At 52.6% G+C, this 19605-nt stretch overlaps 1 protein-coding gene and 1 long non-coding RNA gene across 3 annotated transcripts; one reads left to right on the top strand and one right to left on the bottom strand.

Moving 5' to 3' along the window:
* The first annotated feature begins 191 nt into the window (after positions 1-191).
* Positions 192-19401, top strand: LOC144731300 (tektin-4-like). 2 transcript variants are annotated; one of them, XM_078612353.1, is made up of 8 exons: positions 192-1735; positions 4047-4227; positions 5490-5654; positions 8783-8853; positions 10098-10241; positions 11581-11803; positions 12262-12416; positions 14504-19401. In XM_078612353.1, exons 1-8 carry the CDS (start codon positions 282-284, stop codon positions 14715-14717), a joined length of 2607 nt encoding a protein of 868 aa, XP_078468479.1. In that variant the 5' UTR covers positions 192-281; the 3' UTR covers positions 14718-19401. The 2 variants fall into 2 exon arrangements, with proteins under 2 accessions (XP_078468479.1, XP_078468480.1); XM_078612354.1 differs by lacking the exon at positions 192-1735 and having other exon boundaries at positions 3390-4227.
* Positions 1246-3082, bottom strand: LOC144731301 (uncharacterized). Its single transcript, XR_013587943.1, has 2 exons — positions 2266-3082; positions 1246-1718 (listed from the first exon to the last, which is right to left on the bottom strand). It is a non-coding gene; the product is annotated as an uncharacterized LOC144731301 (long non-coding RNA).
* Positions 19402-19605: the final 204 nt, after the last annotated feature.

Below are 19605 nucleotides of genomic sequence, written 5' to 3' on the forward strand. Positions count from 1 at the left end.
GTGACTCCCGATTGGCCTACGTACGGTGGGAACGAAGTTAAAAGGAAATACGAATGTGCCATTGCAGAATCGAGATGAGAACGAGTCTGGGAGAATCGGCGCGCCAGCGTATCCGGCGTCGATAGTTACATTGACTCGGATTATTCAATTCAATCTCTCCAATTTTCTAACTCGCCTGGTACAATTTAAACGTCGTGACGTGGGTGAAACCAGCCAGGAGCTTCCGTGCCACCCGTAGAGTTTGCTGCGATGTTATTTTTTTATGACACAATACGATTAAAATGTGTCCGATGCGTGTCCCCGTGTCTCTGTGTGTGCGTGTCGCCGTGTGTCTGTGTGTCCCAGTGTCTTCACGTGTCTCTGTGTGTCCCCGTGTCTCCACGTGTCTCTGTGTCCCCGTGTTTCTGCGTGTCCCCGTGTCTCTGTGTCTCTGCGTGTCCCCGTGTCTCTGTGTGTCTGCGTGTCCACGTGTCTCCCCATGTCTCTGTGTGTTTGCGTGTTCCCGTGTCTCCACGTGTCTCTGTGTGTCCCCGTGTCTCCACGTGTATCTGTGCCTCTGCGTGTCCCCGTGTCTCTATGTGTTTGCGTGTCCCCCTGTCTCCAGGTGTCTCTGCGTGTCCCCGTGTCTCCACGTGTCTATGTGTCTCTGTGTGTCCCCGTGTCTCTACGCGTCTCTGTGTGTCCCCCCGTGTCTCTGTGTGTCTCCCCGTGTCTCTGTGCGTTTGCCCGTGTCTCCCCGTGTCTCTGTGTCTCCCCATGTCTCTGTGTGTCTCCCCGTGTCTCCCCATGTCTCCCCGTGTCTCTGTGTGTCTCTGTGTGTCTCCCCATGTCTCTGTTCGTCTCCCTGTCTCTCTGTGTGTCTCCCCATGTCTCTGTGTGCCTCCCCATGTCTCTGTGTCTCTCTGTGTCTCCCCATGTCTCTGTGTGTATCTGTGTCTCCCCGTGTCTCTATATGTCTATGTGTGTCTCCACATGTCTCCCCGTGTCTCTGTGTGTCTCCCCGTGTCTCTTTGTGTCTCTGTGTGTCTCCGCGTGTCTCTGTCTCTATGCGTCTCTGTGTGTCTCTATGTGTCTCCCCATGTCTCTGTGTGTCTCCCCGTGTCTCCCCATGTCTCCCCGTGTCTCTGTGTGTCTCTGTGTGTCTTCCCATGTCTCTGTGTGTCTCCCTGTCTCTCTGTGTGTATTCCCATGTCTCTGTGTGTCTCTCTGTGTCTCCACATGTCTCCCCGTGTCTCTGTGTGTCTCCCCGTGTCTCTCTCTGTCTCTCTGTCTCCCCGTGTCTCCCCATGTCTCTGTGTCTCCCCGTGTCTCCGCGTGTCTCTGTGTCTCTCTGTGTGTCTCCCCATGTCTCTGTGTCTCTCTGTGTGTCTCCCCATGTGTCTCTGTGTGTCTCCGCGTGTCTCCCTTCCCCCCGACCCGTGTCTCTGGGCGGGGTCTGTGGCTCCTGGCAACGGCGTCGCGTCCCCAGTGACCTCGGCAGCCATCACCCCCACGACAACCTCCTCGCTCTCTCTCTCCTCCTCGCCTGTCTCCGTCTCTCTGTGTCTGCCCGTGCCATGGAGTCCCTCCACGCGGACGAGTCGGCCCCACAGGAGGAGGCGGCTTTGCCCCGCACCTGGTTCAATCCCGGCACCTGTAGCGACGACGTGGGCCCCGGCTGGGCTGTGCAGACTGCCGCGGGGCTTCGAGACGCGGCGATCGCCATGGAGGAGTGGAGCCTCCACAACCAGACGAGGTGAGACACGGGTGGGGCGCAGGTGGGACACGGGGGTGGGGCAGGTGGGACACGGGGGTGGGGCACAGGTGAGACACGGGTGGGACAGGTGGGACAGGGGAGACACGGGTGGGACAGGTGGGACACGGGTGGGACACGGGGGTAGGGCAGGTGGGACACGGGTGGGACAGGTGAGACACGGGTGGGACACGGGTGGGACACGGGGGTGGGACAGCTGAGACACGGGTGGGACAGGGGAGACACGGGTGGGGCACAGGTGGGACACGGGTGGGACAGCTGAGATACGGGTGGGGCACAGGTGGGACACGGGTGGGACACGGGGGTGGGACAGCTGAGACACGGGTGGGACACGGGGGTGGGACAGCTGAGACACGGTAGTATTTTGAATCTATACGGGGAGTCTTCGTCTTTGAGTAACACCACCACCACTGGCAGAGTGTATCCAAAACCCGGCCCTCTAACTCGGTCCCCAATAGCACGAATGTTGTGCTGCGTGTTTAGTTCGTTGTCCTTCCCACCCCCCACCGCACCTCTCGGATGAGCCCAGGTGGGCATCGTGACGGTGCGAGGAGGGAAGTGGAGCGCACGGCACGTTGTGTGCATCGTCCCGTTCGGTCATCGTGCTGTCAGCTGACTGAAGGCGCTCGACAAATATACATTCAGATTCGATGCGCACCATAAGTAAACAAAACGTTATTCGTGAATTTCATCGTGACCTTGACAGAGGATGAATCATTAACGCGTGCAGGGTGGACAATCATTCCACGATGCTTAATGATTAACCAGCGTCTCGCTGCCCCTGGATTGATTGTGCAGGTACCCGTATCCCTGTGAATGAATGTGTGGCACATGCGCTGCCACACGTCCTTGCATGCGCTCACGTCTCTACACGCTCGTGTGTGTGTATGGACATGTGCTGACATGAGTGTACAACAATGGGGTGTCTGTGTGTCTTTGTGTGCGTGCATTGTGCTTCATAGGTGCTCGCTAACAGCACTCGCCGCCAACAATATGTTGAAGCAAGGCCGTAGCCATGGAGTCAACTTTGGGGGGGACCAAATCTTCCAGGGGGTCTGGGGGTCTAAATTTGAAAACGAATTTCTGCCATTTCCTGCCTAAAATATTAAAAATGCACTAACACATGGGATGGACTTTTATTTTATCTTTTAAAGATAATCTCTAATAGTGTATTGTGCTACATTTCTCTTGTTTTTTTCTTTTTTACCTTTTCTTGTTTCATTGTATGTAATGGCAGAGATGAGGGATTTATAAAGTACAACCATAACACAATCATATAAAAAATAAACCTATTTTATAGAAATATATTGGGGGGGGAAATTTTGGGCATATTTGAATATGGGGGGGGGGGGGGGGGGGTGTTGTGTGTGATGTCCCCCCCCCCCCCCATATACATTATAATTACGGCTTTGTGTCAAAGGCTTTCCGGGAGAGTTTATTTTGTTCTCTGTGTACGTCTTGACACGTGTCGGGGGAGCGGTGGCGCAATGGTTGACGCACTCTATCACGAACCCGGCCACGCGAGTTCGATTCCCACTCGCGACCGACAACAGCGGCGAATATCTCCCCTAGGTTGACTCAGCCTCAAACGAGTACTTCGTTGCGGTGGGCAGCCATCAGCACTGGGGGGGGGGGGGGGGGGGGTGGTACGAACGGCGGACCGGCCGTCCGCACCGTCCGTCGTGTGCCGTGCTGGCCTTCAAAGTGCGAACGGCACTTGCCCCAACAACCCATTAGAGGCTACACGGGGGACCTTTGTCTGTGTACGTGCGTGCCAACGCGCGCGTGAATTCCCGTTCCGTGTTGACCGCCAAGGCAGCAGTGCTGCCACGCGGCTCTGGCCGAAGCTTTCGTTGAGGCTGGAGACGCGACGTGCACACACACACACGTGTCGTCGGTCTGTACAGGGCGCTTCAAAAAAATGTGAACATTTCTAAGAATTTGCAACAATATCACGATAAATGTGCCCTACGGGCACTGGAGACCACCTAGAGAAGATTCCAGGCACGTGTTGACAATGACGGCGAACACGTGGAGACTCTTTGAAGCTATTAACATCACATTTGTCATCATGTTACAGTGCTTATTATCCGTTCTTTTTCCATTGACGACGATTGAAGCACCCTGTGTATACACAGCGCATTGGGTACACGTGCCGTGCCATACGTAGATCACACACGTGCCCGACACCACACATGTGTTACACGTGTCGTGGCATACACGTAGATCACACACGTGTTCTACACCACACGTGTACTACACGAGTCGTCCTACTTGCTGTGCTGGCGCCCAGGCACGCCGAGACGCGCACCGCCGTGGAGCTGCCCGCGTGCGCGCGCACGGCCGCGAGCGCGCGGGTGGCGGAGGAGCGCGCGGGCGCGCACGCGCACTACGCGCAGAGCACGCGGCGCATCGGGGAGCGCCTGGCGCACGTGCACGCGTGGAGGAGCGAACTGGAGCGCGAGATCCACGAGGTGAGGAGGCGCCCGGGGGGGGGGGGCTGCGCGCGCACCGCTACCCGCCCCCCAACGTGCGCACCCTCTAACCCCCACGCACCCCTCCATCCGCCCCCACGTGCACACCACCCAACCCATGCGCACCCCCCCCCCACGCATGCACTCCCCCCCATTTGTGCACCTCCAAACCCATGCGGACCCCCCCCCCCCACGCATGCACCTCTCCCTCCCATCCCACGTGCGCACCACGAGCCTAGTTTAGAATTAAAATATTTCTTCGTACTGCAGGAGGAATCCGATGAGCTATGAAGCTCTTTTTCATAGATGGCCCAGTAGGGGCACGGGGTCAGAACGTCACGACAACGAACACAATACACACGCAAGATCGGAGTGCAAAGTACTGGAATGACTTAAGCGCTGCTGCTGCTACTGCGGGCCCGTTGTGAGCAATCGGTAGTTGTAGATGTGGATTCTATTCTACTCTTGCGTACGATGGCAGCAGCAATGTTGTTGTTGTTGTCCATGAGCTCAAGGCACAATGTCGAGGTCTCCTGCTTCTGGCCACGATTAGAGGATTTCAGTGGTGAGGGGCCAAAGCTTCACAGCGATGCTGTATCTCACGACTATCATCCCGACAGCCGTCTGGGAGGGCATAATCTCACCAGCATTGATTAAAAATAAGCAAAGTTTGGACAGGTTTTAAAATAGTATCTCATCAGGAGTCGGATTTTTGCTCGGATCAACGCTGACGAACGACCAGATGTTATCGGTAATGATTCCTCTCTTCAAGGCTTGGGTGCGAGTACGATGCAACATTTATATATTACAATCTGTTCTCCTATAACGCGTAATTTGACAACGCGAATTGGATATAACACGATGAATGTGTTTGGGAACTAATTTTTATAACGCGGATGCGAATTGGATATAACGCAATTGAGCAAACAGAACTATGTCGCGGGAGCAGGGATAAGCGGTCTCTGCGTAGCGTCATCACACAAGGCGGGATGCTGCTGGATGCTTCGAGATGCTACCCACGCGCCTCCGTGTTTGTTCCGCCTGCGTTACGCGTCTCACGTGTTATCGCGGACTGTGCCTAACCCTATATATATATTCTTTTTGTAACGCGATAATTCCATAACGCGGAGACAGGAACGCAACTACCACCGCGTTGAAGGAAAAACAGACTGCACAGGCGCACAAGACGTTCGCGAGCGTCTGCGCGCCAGCGAAGCGGGCGCTCAAGAGGTCCGCGTGCGTTGTGGGTGGACGCCTCGCAGGTGACGTCAGAGACGGAGCTGCTGGTGGAACAGAAGCGGCGCCTGGAACGAGCTCTGGACGCCACGGAGATGCCCCTCGCGCTCTGCACGGACAACCTCCGCGCCCGCGAGCGCCGCCCGGGCCCCGAGCTCGTCCACGACGGGCCGCACGAGCAGCTCCTGCAGGCCCGCGATTTATTTACTATTTCAGCCACAGGCAGTGGCCCAGGCGGTGACAAATACAATCTGTGGGGTGTCGTGAACTGCGGTGGTTCTCTTACAGGGCGACGGAAGAAGCAGTCTAGTCGCACCTCCGGTTAGCACCGTTGGCTACGTACGGTGCGAGATGCGAAATAAGTTGAAACTAAACTACTTTTTATTTGACCAGGTAAAGCCCACTGAGCTATATAGCTCTTTTTCAGAAGCAACCCGACCACATATTATAGCTCGACGAAATGGCTTATTGCGTGGAAATTTATAGCAGCCAAATGCTTAAACACATGTTGATTCTAAATGTGGAGAGAAAATCCGGAGGACCCAGAGAAAGATCCATGCGACCGTGGGAAGAACATGCAAACTCCAAAAATACAGCAGGCATCAGTGTCGGGATTGAACCCACGACCTCCTGGACACCAGGCGAGGTAGTTAACATCTAGCCACCGTGGCACCACCATCATACATACATACCATACAGTCGAGCATTTAGTCAGAGACACTGTTTGCCTATTCCACGTTGGTTTTGAAGAATTCATAATTCCCAGTCACCCTCAAGTAATCCAAGTTGTCAAATCAAGATTGAAGCATAATATTGCATAGCCAAGTTTCCTTTGACCAAATCAGCCAGAGTTCACCCGATTCCCTCGTACCTAAACGTAGCACTGAGCCTGAACAGCGCTTCGATGAGTGACACCCACACACTGCAGGCGTTAGACGCTGTGTAGCTACTTCTGTACAATCCATTGTCTCATGCTAGGCTCTAATGCACATGATTCGTGTTCTCCACCAAACCCACGCTGACCACGTGACAGGGTATGGTCAAATGACCCCTTCGACCCACACAGCACAGGGGGGGGGGGGGCCTCGTCCACAAGTGGCGAGACACAGTGTGGGCTCTCTACGTGGACACGCCAGGCGCAGTGAGTTGACGATCTGGACCTGGTCACAATTGACTGCACCCAAAAAAAATCACATCAAAGTCACATTTCATTTCATTACCCAGGTTGGTTGGTTTGTACAGCAGGGCCTGCGTGATCGGCATAGCCCCCTCCCCCCTCTTCAGTGGCAACTGAAAGGGGTTTCTGTAATGAGCTGTCGTGCTGTCACTCACCCTCACGAGGCCACCCTCTCACGGGACACGACACGTGATGTTTCCGTGAGCTCTGAATGGAGAACTTCCTTGGCCTTGTTAGCACGACCATTGCCTTGGCAAATTGGTGATGTCATTTGAAACGTTTTGCCGACCTGGTAAACGAGGCCCTGGTAAAGCACGGACTGGCGGTGGGGTTACATGGGGAGTTTGTTATTGTGGGGGGTGAGCGGAAGGCCGGCGAAGTGTTGGACAAAGTGTCCCCTCATCCTGAGATGTAAAACTGAAGCAACTCGGAATATTCGTCAGCAGCTGGTTAGGGATTCGTGGTTGTCTGGCTCGCTCAGGAGGTCGGCAAATCTGCGGCTCTGGAGCTCCGTGCGGCTCTTCCAGGAGGACTTCTCCGTGATGTGATTTGTTGAGAGCCACCGTCTCGTAATCACCACGAGCATTGCGCGTTTGAAATGTTGATTTTATTTTTGGTTATAGAATTTTAAAAAATGTCTCTTCTTGTTATTTTGGTTTGCTGATCCCTGGTCTCGCTCAATGCTTGCACTCAAACTGATTTCCTCTTCACCGTATGTGGTGGCCTTTACAGGTTTTGTCAATAATAATGGAATACCAGGGTAGGGTGATTACCTCGTCTGTCAAGTCAAAGAACACGTAATTCATCAGCCCCGTGACCTCCTAGATTAATGTTTGCCAGTTGTATTTGTCTGCACAAGGGGAATGTCAAGCAAGCTGGAGGTAACCATTGATGAGGCCACAGCTTTGAATGAGATTTAATGTCCAGTCGTTTAAACTGATCGGAGGTGACCCAGACTCAATGGTTTGCAGAAAGTTAATTAGGGAAATGGCAGGCAACTGATGTAATTTAGTTGTAGACGGTCACTGTGAGGAAAATACAAATAACACATTCAACTTATTTCCAGATTGATAAGTAGATTATTATATTATTATATTGTCGACAATATTTTAAATTTCATTTTATTCCTAACTACGTGACTTTACCGAAAGAACCAAAGAGTATATATTGTAGACACCCTAAGACAAATTACGAAAACGGTATTTAAAAAAATACACGACTATTGATTCATAATTGTTTTTTGTTTGTTCAGATCGCGTAATAAAAATGTGTCGTAAATCCTCCTCCACCCGACAGGGCCAATTACTAAAGTTGCCACGTGGTGCGGGATGAGCAATCTCGCACGACATTTAAAGCGGTGCGGACATTTGGCCTGACGAGTTACTCCCAGCATCACCAGGCAGCAACAAGGATTGATGGCTGGTTTAAGACACACTCTGTTTACGCGATCTAACCATAAAATAATCAGAATTTGATGACCCCAGGTGATTCACTCGCCCCAGTCAGTGATTGTGGAAAGACAGCAGCAGTCAGAACATGCAGTTGCCAGAACATTGCTCCCTGCAACGAAGTTCCCTTCTTCACTCCGCTGTCCGGATATGGAACTGCCTCCCTGATGAAGACATTGTCAACGACATCACCGACTCTGGTGTTCAGGCCTTCGAATGGCGAGCACTCACGTGGTGCATCTCCTGACTTCACCCGCACGCCTTGCAGGGACTGAGTCTTTGAGCTGCAGTGAACCCAATGATCTTGTCCGATTCGATATACTAATGTCTGATATAGTTATTGTTCACAATATCACCCAATTAAACAAATACATTAACAAAAATATTAATTAATGGTCTAAACAAAAGTCATAAGCGTTGTCATTCGTTCCGGTTGAATCTGCGTTTGCATCACAGCCGCGCGGATCACTTGGAGGACTGTCGCGAACCACTGCTGGTCTGAGTCCATGAGCTGCAGTGAACCCAACGATCGTGGCCGATGAGATGTACTCGTGGCTGATGTGGCTATTGTTCACACTTGCTTTGCCCCACACTTCCCCGTAGCAGCACGATGACGACGCACCGTGACGGTCCCGTACTGATGTTCATTTACCCCCTCACCGCCCCCCCCCCCATTCTCTCATTCCTCTAACAGGAGGTGGAACTTATCTCCAGCGTGCAGGCACTGCTGAGGCGAACCCTGGACAAAGCCAAAGAGCAGATACGGTGAGGAATGCTTTGGGAAAGAAACGACCACCTGCCTATTTAACGGTGATGCGTGTTGCTGCTCGTTGAGGGAGATCGAATATAATCGATCTCGTCGAACTGGCGGCCTACGTCTGGACTTGCAAGGCAGATATCGCCAGTTAGATTTAGAATCTCCCAGCACGAAAGTTGAATGAATGATCTTAATACAACAATAACAACAACAACCCCCCCGCTTCTGTCCAGCCCAGCAGTATACAGCGCACGTGTACCCCACGGGTGTTGGGCAAGGTTGCGTCTCGTTCGGTACCCCCATGACATCTGCCCAGCGTGGAAGAGTAGGCCAAGTAGAGCAGACACGCGTAACCTCGTGGGCCGGGCACAGCACGTGACTTCACGTCACGCAGCCCTTGGCCACATGAGGGCCTGCCACTTCGAACGGTGCCACGAAACGATGTTCATTCGTTAACCGCAAGCAGCTTGGCAGCAGCTAATTGTGCACCAGAAGGGAACATTTCTGTGGCCTCGCAACGCTGCGTGTCTCATCTCGGCACGCTCGGCCACGTCAAGGATTCAGTGCAGTGACCGCAGCGACCTGAGGTCAGTGCCGGATGATCCTAGTAGCAAAAGTACATGCTACGGAACCCGCACTTTCAAGGGCCCCGCGCTGAAATGCTTTCAAGCTATCAACTCTGGTTCAGTGATTCTGCACTTGCTCTATTACTATAGTACTATATCGACTTTATGAACGACTGGGTGTTCAAGGTTAGCGATTTGTCGTATTATCCGGCTGTATCTCAAGTGAAAAAATATAATGACTTTACTATGCAAGTAAAAAAATGTGTGTTTTAATATTAATATTTATTTTAGGGCCCCTTAGGTGCGTGGATCGATGCGTTGCGTCGCCCGCTGCACGCTGCGTGAGAGTCCCCATTTGACCCCCGGTCTGGAAAAGGTTCCTCTAAACCCCCTCGAGTGACCCTGGCGGGCAGGCGAGGGAGTCAATGTTGGCACGAGCGTTGCGGGCGCGCTGAACGCCGCCCCGCCAGCCCCCCCGCCCCAGCCCTCTTCACCTCCCCAGCCCTCCTCACCACCCCCCCGACGCTCCTCACCCCCCCAGCCCTCCTCACCCCCCAGCCCTCCTTACCACCCCCCCAGCGCTCCTCCCCCCCAGCCCTCCTCACCCCCCCAGCCCTCCTCACCCCCCCAGCCCTCCTCACCCCCAAGCCCTCCTCACCACCCGCACCCCTCCTCACCCCCCGTAGCTTGAACCGCGACGCGAAGCAGGAGCTGGAGGCGGATTGGTCGGACAAGCACGAGGCTTACGCGGCGGACGTCACGTGCGGGCACCTCAACAACCAATCGGCAGGCGCCGCGCGGCACGCGCACGCCGCCAGCGCGCACGAGAAGTGAGCCCCCCCCCCCCCACTGGGACGTCGGCATCGTGGGGGGCGGGGGGGCTGGGGGGGGGTAAAGGTCGGTGTCTCGCATATTGCGCCCTCAGAACGATTGTTTTAAAGGCGCTTTATACATTTGAAAAAAATATAATTGTTATGATTATAATTATACAGTGTATTTGAGTTTGCTGTTCACAGGTTATGCGGGGCTCTGTACTGTCATTCCGCTGCTGGCTCAGGGCCTCGCCACGCGCCATGCGGGGCGCGGCGAGCCGCTTGACCATACTTCACCTCACTCCTCAGTCGGGGGGTTTGACGGTGTGGAGGTTCGATGTGGGGTCGTATAAACTGCAGTCGGACAATGGATTTCGCTGCACCCTCGGTCCACCCTCTCGTGCAGTGCTTCTTAACCAGGGGGTACACGCTGCACCCCCTGGAGGTGCGAGATGCCCTTTCTGGGGGTGCGAGACGTGGCCAGATTTTTTTTTTTAGTAGGTAACTCATCTAATACACAAATTAAGCAAGGGAATATTTCGATTTAAAGCTTTCGTGACTGCAGGGATTCATCTTCTTGGTTAATTCGGTAAAGTCACATACGTGACTTTCCCGAAAGAACCAAGAAGATAAGCAAGGGCATGTTAAGTACAATTACTTTACTCTTTGGTTCTTTCGGTAAAGTCACGTAGTTGTTTCATCAAACGCTACGTGTTTATTAACATGATACACACTGTTTTAGGATTGAGAACCAAAGGTGTGCACGGCTGCTCTCGTCTGACAGAGCCACCGTTTTGCCCACATCATGGGTCCAGCGTGGCGCTGAGACTGAGACAAATGTCCCCCGAATTGTCGCAGAAGCTTTCGGGGGAGACGCGGGGACAGCCTCTATGCGGCCTAGACCACCCCTGTCCCAAAGCAGGGACGTGTGGTAATTAAGGTGGTTTGGGTTTAGATCGCGTTAATAATGTACAGTATCATTGTGTCGTTACACCCAATACCAACACCCCGCCATTCGCCCCTAAGTGACGGTGACGTCACCACGGCGCCTGTGCCAGGCCAGGTGCACTTTGAGGCCACGTGAAGTGTCGAAGGCTCGCTGACAGGAGGTCACGGGACAGACTAAGGTGCCATGGGTTGGCTAACTGAGATGACTGGCAGATGCACCAGCTGTACCCCCTACCAACTTGCTGTATTTTATCCGCCCGTTGCTCCGCTCGTTGTTGTGAGCGTCGATCCTCTACCCTCCGTTGTTGTTGGAGGGTGCTAACCCACCACCACCCTCCACCCCCCCCTCCGCCCCCCCCCTCCACACCTCCTTCACCCCCCTCTCCACCCCCCCCCCCCCTCCGCACAGGACATTGACGGTGAGCGGCTGGGAGCAGCGTGCGCGCGCCAACGTGGAGCGAGCGCAGCGCGAGCGCTCCGTGTCGGCGCGGCTGCGCGAGGTCGCGGGCCTCCTGCTGAGCGACGCGGCGCGCGACCTGCGCGACCGCAACGAGGGCGTGGGGCGGGCGCTCGAGCAGCGCGCCCGGGAGGTCAACGAGGTCAAGGTGGACCTCGAGCACCAGCTGAGCAAGGTGGGGAGACGACGCCGCCGCCGTCCGTCGTCCTCCGCCGACGCTTTGTGTCCGGTCGGTGGGCGCTGTTTTTGTTGTTGTCGTTGCTTGCCCGTCCGTGGGCTGTTCGTCCCCCTTTGAGTCGCCCACGTGTGCGTGCCCACGTGTGCGTGCCCACGTGTGCGTGCCCCACGCGTGCGTGCCCCACGTGTGCGTGCCCACGCGTGCGTGCCAAATATACAGCAGCAGGCGTCAGGGTCGGGATCAAACCCACGACCTCCTGTATACCGGGCGAGGTCGTTAACATCTCCCAGCCACCGTGGCGTCCCCTTGGCGGGGGGGGGGGGGCTCTCTAAATCTCCCTCTAGTGGAGGCCCCTTCCGCCAGCAGTGGCGTTAGAAAGCGCATGTCACGACAACACCGTCACGGATTTGCGCCCCCCCCCCCCCCCCCCGGCCGGCCGGCCGCCACTTGTCCAGGTCCTGGAGGAGACGTCGGCCCAGGAGAAGAACGCGAAGGAGCTGGCGTCGGCCCTGCGTGACCTGGAGGCTCCACGCAGGGTCACGGAGACACGACTGCGCCTGCGTGGGACGCGGCCCTCCTCCGAGCTCTGCCACGACCCCGCGCACGAGAGGTGCGTGCGGCCACGCGGGGCCGCGGTTATCAAAGTTGTTCTCTCTCAATACTTTCACGTGGTCCAGTGTTTACACGTACCCTTTATCTCCTGCTTAAAAATGTTGTCTTGAGTCTCAGTGAGGCATTCATGGATTTTTTTTTAAACACACGTAATTGGTGTGAGCATTGTTGCTATTACTGCTGGAGGGAGGATAATACAATGTCTGCTGTACCCTTGCCAAGACGCGTTCAGCAAACCTGTCCCACAAAAGACATACGTGTTACACAGATCAGGAATATATGTATTAATGAATTGCATGACAAGCTTGAGCAAGTAGCTGCAGATATTCTAAATAGCCAAAAAAATACATGTTATGTTGACGCTTCCATTGATATTGAAAGTTTTGAAGTCAAACTCAAAACCCGATGTAAGCCTGCAACACTGAATTTTTTTTATATCAGGTGTAAATTAAACTACAAAGAGAGAGAATCGTAGATACAAAAGAAGAGAGAGAGATGGCGTGGGGTTGAAAATTAGAAGATTTGGAGGGGCACAATGGACGGAGGTGGAAAGAAGTCGTGAAGAGTGGAGAGGCTGCTGGAGGCCTTGGCCCATCAGTGGGACGTTAACGGCAGATTATGAGTTAAATCAGCTTTTGGGATAATATGATCTCGCACATCTCGAAGGACTTTTTTGTTGTTGCTGTTTGGTTGTGACAAGCTTCGCCATGAAGGCAGATGGAACCCAATCGATTAATGTTAGCGCCCGCATTTCAAAGATAATGCGATTTTTGGCCAGGCGCCATAATCTAGGCAGCCACATTGAGGCAGCCAAATAGCTTCTTGTTTCTTTGCTCGGCGGGGTAATGGAGCCCACTACATTTTTAACCACTGCAATTTAAGGCCTCGTCCATTGACATTACAAATGTCCACAAACTTCACAACAAATGCACGTACGAGGGCTGTGTTGTTTGATGTATTGACGCTGACGTGATGTGGACTGCATTATGGAGGTGGAGGTGGGGTGTTATGCCAGTGGGTGTGTCTTTGATGTGCGTGGGTGTGTGTGTGGATGTGTTGTGTGTGTCTTTGATGTACGTGGGTGTGTGTGTGGATGTGTTGTGTGTGTGTGGATGTGTGTGGATATGTCGTGTGTGTGTGGATGTGTGTGGATGTGTTGTGTGTGTGGATGTGTTGTGTGTGTGGATATGTTGTGTGTGTGTGGATGTGTGTGTGTGTATGTGATGTGTGTGTGTGTGGATGTGTGTGTGTGTTGTAGTGCTGGGTCACCCCACCCCCTCGCGTGCCATGTCGGCCTTCATGGGCGCTCGCTCACAGCACTCACCCCAACCGCTGGTTCAGGCTGTACAGGGGATCGTCGTCTTTGTATTGTGTGGGGAGAGGTAGTGCAGCGGTTAGCTACAAATCAGGCGACCCGAGTTCCATCCCTGCTCATGGTCACCAACACACCAGTGACGGCGATGATCTGAACGGCTCCTGGGTCTCCCCTAGGTCGACTCAGCCTCGTGCCGGCCTTCATGGGTGCTCGCTGACAGCACTTGCCCCAAAAGTCTGTTAAGACTACACGGGGGATCTTTGACTTGTTTATTGTGTGTGCTTTCGGTGTTTGTGTGCCGACAAAACACGACGGAGAGCTCTAAAGATTTTCTTCGTGAACAGGGGTTGGAAACGAAAATATCAAGAAGAGCCATCGTTTTTTAATTCGGTAAAACAAATCTATATTTCAAGAGCCACAATGCACGTGAATACGATGCCCATGGTAAACTGGACTCCCATGCTAAACTGGACCTAAATGGTGAACTGTGCTCCCTTGGTAAACTGGACTTACATGGTGAACTGGACTCCCATCGTCAGGGTTCGGCAACTCAAGTAACAAGCAGGGCCATCTTTTTCGAATTCCATCAAAACAAACCCTTCAATATCTCAAGAGCCGCAATGCAGTCCTTAAAGAGGCGAAAGTTGGCGACCCAAATTCATGACAAATGCCAAAATATACCCCGCTGCCTTTGGGCCCTGCATGGAGCCCCCCCCCCCGCTTCAACACGGCTCTGCGTGCCCCCCCCCACCCCCCGCACGCGCGAGCAGCCTCCTGGAGGAGCTGGGGGAGCAGCACGCGCGCGCGGAGTCGCTGCGGGGCTCGCTCGGGGAAGCGGAGGCGGCGCTGGACGCCCTGGGGGCGGCGAGGGCGCAGCTGCAGCACGAGCTGGCCAACAAGGCGGCCAGCATCGCCACGGAGCGCCAGCGCTGCATCCCGCCCCGGGCCGGCTTCCCTAGCGCCGTGCGCCTCTCCGGCTACTGAGGGGCCCCATCCTGCTCCTCCTCGCGCTCCGCGGCCGCCGCGTGTCAGGGTCACGCGGGGTCAGTCGCCGGTGGAAGCGAATTGGGAGCGGTGGGTGGGTGAGTGGTGCAAGGCCGTAATTATAAGAAATATCACGGGGGGGACACATCCCTAATCTCTGTGATTACATAGACAATGAAACAGGAAAAGGTAAAAAAGAAAAAACAGAGCAATGTAATACAATACACTATTATTGATAAAAATAAATAAAAAGTCAATCCCATGTGTTAGTGAATTGTTTAATGTTTTAGACAGGAAATGGCAGGAGATTAATTTTCAAATGGGGGGGGACCCCCAGACCCCCTGGAAAAGTTGGTCCCCCCCAATGTTGACTCCATGGCTACGGCCTTGGAGTGGTGAATGGGTCCTTTGACATGCGCGTGGAACTTCTCTCGCAACAGTGTGTTAGACAGCCGTGGTCATCGGAGGTGCGGGGGAAGGACAACAAACCAAAAACAAAACGGCGAGGCAATAATCATCAACTGAAGTAGGATTTTCTACGCTCGTGATGCAAGCAATACGCCATGGATGTCAGCATCCATGGCTGTATTCACGAGGCGGATTGAGACGATATGAATGAGATTAAAAAGAATACATGTGTTTATCAAATCCTGCCCCTTGCTCTTTGTGTTTGCCGGGGGGCTGGCGGAGTCATCGGATCGGGCCGTGAATTCGACACCGCGTTGCGCCGCACGCCCCTCCTCCGTTGCCCCCCTTCACTTTTTCACCCTTCATGCCGTGCCCTCTCGTCACTTCATCCCAACCTGCGCGTCACCGCTCGCTTGAGCGGTCGCTGGTGACCGATTGTCGACGGTCCTCTCGTGCAGAGGCGAAGCGACGCCGCATTTAGGAATATGCGTCAGCCGTGGTCTGAGTGGGGTTTCCAGTTCGAACGCGGTGCCGTTAATTCGAATGCACTTTCGTGTAAAAGCAACGCGATGGATGCAATACGTGCACCGTATAGCATCGTCACTCGTGCGCCGTCTTAAAACCCTCGAATGTTGAAATCAATGCGGTGAATGACAAATAATGGTGAATAACAACCCTGCACGTGAGGCTTTCACAGACGGCTGCAATAAGAAGGAAGCTGACTGAGGAAACGCCAAGGCCACTCACGAGCGAAAACGGAACAGATTTCCCGTTTTTTTGTAAAACGGGAAATCACTCAAAATACAGAACATCTGGCAACATTTCATTTGAATCGTGTGTCAACAGGGAGTTACTCGAATATCGAAATAACAATGAGGGTGATTTTGACCAATTCTTTCATCCTAATTCTTAATGTAAATGCAGTAATTAGTCTGATCTGTGGCGTCACCTTATTGCTTGTGAACACTGTAGGACTTGAGATTAAAGTTGTCTCTTAGAGTAGCAGCAACGCACACGGCCCTGATGCAGCGATGGCACTTTTCACATTTTCCCCAACATGTACTAAACATCGATAACCATTAGCCACTCATTAGCGATGCGTGATTTCTCAGAAATAGACTTGGGATGGAATCAATTTGACGCAAGCCCTCTCCGCTAACCGCGCGATGAACGCGCCGCAGGGCCCGAGAGAGCGAGCGAGAGATCTTTGCTGCACGCTGACGTGACGGAGCGCGCGAGAATGAATACGTTGAGGCGTGTGTGCGCTCAGCGTATTGTCGGACACTCTTCTTCTCCTGCGCGTTTGTCACACTCACGCGGAGCTGTTGCGATGTCATCGACGACCTTCTCCACGCTGCCCCGTCCTGCGCCATCTCTCGTTCCGCTCCTCGGGCCACCGTGTCCGATCGCCCCACATCGACCCTCCACCTCTCCTTCTGCCTTCCTCCTCATCGCTTTCCTTCCACTTGCTTCACTTGCCACCTTCTGACCCACATCATTTTCCTGCTGTCTCTCCACATGATCGAACCACAGTGGCCTTTTCTCTCACTTCTTCATTTCTCACCCCCCTGTCCTCCCTTGTTAAACCCAACATCCACCGCGACATTCCTCATCCTCCTCTCTGTGACGGCCACAGATTGGTCCTCCCTCTTTCTCGTGCCCCGGCATTCGGGCCCCATACAACAGCGCAGGTCTTGAAGGGTCGTAGGTGCTCAGAATGTTCGGTCACTCGCGTGCGCGCCTCTGGTTTGTCGCTTGGGACAAGAGCGAGGGGATGTTGTGTGTGTGTGCGTATATATACAGGGTGGTGCACATAAATACGGACGCTGACATATCAAAACTAGACAAAGGAGAATCAATCTACGGGATGGTCCAGCTGTCTTGTGTCCCCCCCCGCACCCCCATTTAATGATCTAAAACGTCACGTTTTTTTAAATTAAAAGTAAGGTTTATTTTAAAACAGAAATGAATGTGCAAAGACACAAAAACATGTTGGTGGTCAATTAATTGGGGGATCACCAGACATCTGGACCACCCTGCATATTGCAGTGCTGCATACAGCCGTCTGTGCCGTGCTTCGGTTGAACTCGAGTGTTTAACCAACTTTGTTATCATGCAGCTTTTAGTAGGACAATGTCGTTACGGGAATAGTTTTTTTGGTTTGGGTTTTCACAGCGGAGGCCATCAATGATTGCGTTTTTTTCCCCGCTTTCGGCTACATTTTGTAATGATTTGCACTTTGGTGTTGAACGTCTGCATGTGTGTTTACACGAATTCGATACACCGCTCAATTTAAGTTGATCTCCCCACAACTCTGGCTGGCAGGCCACTGAGATTCACACAGTTGAGACCATCATCATACAATGGTTCGTCACACAGCAGCGAGACGAGCTTCTTCATCGCTCGCCTGCAGGCCTAAATGTTCCCAAGAACTCCCCCTCTGCCTCGTGACTTCCCCCTCGTGCGTGGACGACTTCTTCTTACTCATTTGCCGCATGGCGGTGCAAGTCCGCCGGTGGAAACTGCGGCAGCCTCCGTCCTGTCGACTCGTCCCATCCAGACAAGGCCTGTGTCCATACTCTTTGGTTCTTTCGGTAAAGTCACGTAGGTATAAAATAAAATAAATTAAATCACGACGTTTCGATTGCAACACAAGCAATCGTCATCAGGTGGGAAAACCACAGCAATATTTTTTTTTGCTGAAGTGGGAGAGATGCCGTGGTAAGAGGTTATATAGGTAAGAGAGGGGGGAGGTCGCCCCCACCCCCCTTCCTGTTTGCCTAACCACGTCTCAGTAAAATTTTGACTTGAAGCTTTCGTGACTGCAGGTAGATAGGTTCAAAGAAAATGACAAAAATAACAAAAAAAACTACGACGTTTCGATCGCAACACAAGCGGTCGTCATCAGGATAGGGAAAAAGATGATAACGTCGTAGTTTTTTGTTATTTTCTTTGAACCGATCTACGTGACTTGATCGAAAGACCCAAAGAACTCGTCTCAGTTATAGTTTCGCGACTTCCCAGGAGCCTTCTCGGCCGGTTAATTTTCCGCTGCCAGTATCTTTAAAAAAATGTCATAGTTGCGTCTACCCAACTGAAATAAATGATCGATATTAAAGCATACACGGCTTTTAGCCCGCAACGCTGCAGTCTGGATCCCATAGTTGTCAACCCATACGGTTTACCCCGGATTCTTTCCATGGAAATTTAATTTTCCCATCCATACGGCGTACAGCCGTTTCAATCCGGGCAAAAAAATCAAACGGCAAAATAAAAAAAAATCGTGGAACAGCATCAGCGTGCAAGATCACAGACAGTATAGCACGATAAGTAGCATCATTGACACCAATTATCAAATATAATGCGTTAAACTGTTTTTGTTTCGTAACATAATAATGTCTATTTGTTTGTGTGTTCACCCTTGTGATGGGACTTTGTAGGATGAACGTTGAGATTTATAAGGACACGGGGTGACCAATACGGTCTGAATTGGTCTGTAATAAGGTAGGGCACTGATTAGGAGTTGACAGGTATGGGATGAAAATGCTGGCAATGTTGATGGTCTAATGTGGGTCATCAAATGACTACACGAAGCTCATAACGCAAATTCGGTTTTTAATTTCGGCACTCCCCAGCTTAATAGTACTGTTTTCTTCGTCTTTTTAAAAGTTTTTAAAGTTTACACGTCTGGCATGCGATGGAACGCTCTTTGCGGAGGGTGTGGCACGTTCAGCGGTTGGATAAAATTGAGACTTGTTGAAGTGACAATTGCACGACTCCACTGCTCGTTGTCCAACGTCAAATATAATAATTTCAACGGAGGGTATAACGCGGCCGCGCAGCATTCACGAAGTCGATGACAGAGAATGCCTCGGAGATGCGAGGAACCGCAGACGAGCGCGAAGGCAGCCACGCAGTGAGCTCGCACCAAATTCCACCCCTCAAGCTCTGCAGTCCTCTATATGTGAAGGTGTTATCGGCAAATTGATGAGTGTTTATGCACGTGGGGGAGGACGGCGGAACAATTGGATTAGGTCATCATGGAGCTTTTCAACTCTTTAATGTAACGCCAAAATGTGGATACGGTCAGTAAAAAAAAAGCATGCCCTGCTTCTTTACCGAAAATGTTCGTGTCTCTTAATCGTTCTCATCCATAATTGCCGCATCACTGCAGATGGGAGGAACGTCACTTTGCGCGCGTCATCACCCAATGCTTCACTGTGTGTACTTGACAAGATGCCTGCTGTAGCACAATAAACGTGTCACGTGACAATAACCTATGTGTACACCTTTCTTTATAAACAAGTTGCCACACAGGCGTATTAATATATATCTTGCAATGCGTGCGTAACATCGCGCAAGACAATCGATGCACGTATGTTGTATATAATTAGTGTTTGTGACCTCTGTAGCCACTGGAGCAGGGAGCGGTTCTCAATCTGTTGGTCACGTGAACCTCCGCACCCCGCCAAAGCCTTTT

The sequence above is a fragment of the Lampetra planeri genome, chromosome 38 (genome assembly GCF_965212315.1).
Source record: "Lampetra planeri chromosome 38, kcLamPlan1.2.h2, whole genome shotgun sequence".
NCBI classification, from domain to species: Eukaryota; Metazoa; Chordata; class Hyperoartia; order Petromyzontiformes; family Petromyzontidae; genus Lampetra; species Lampetra planeri.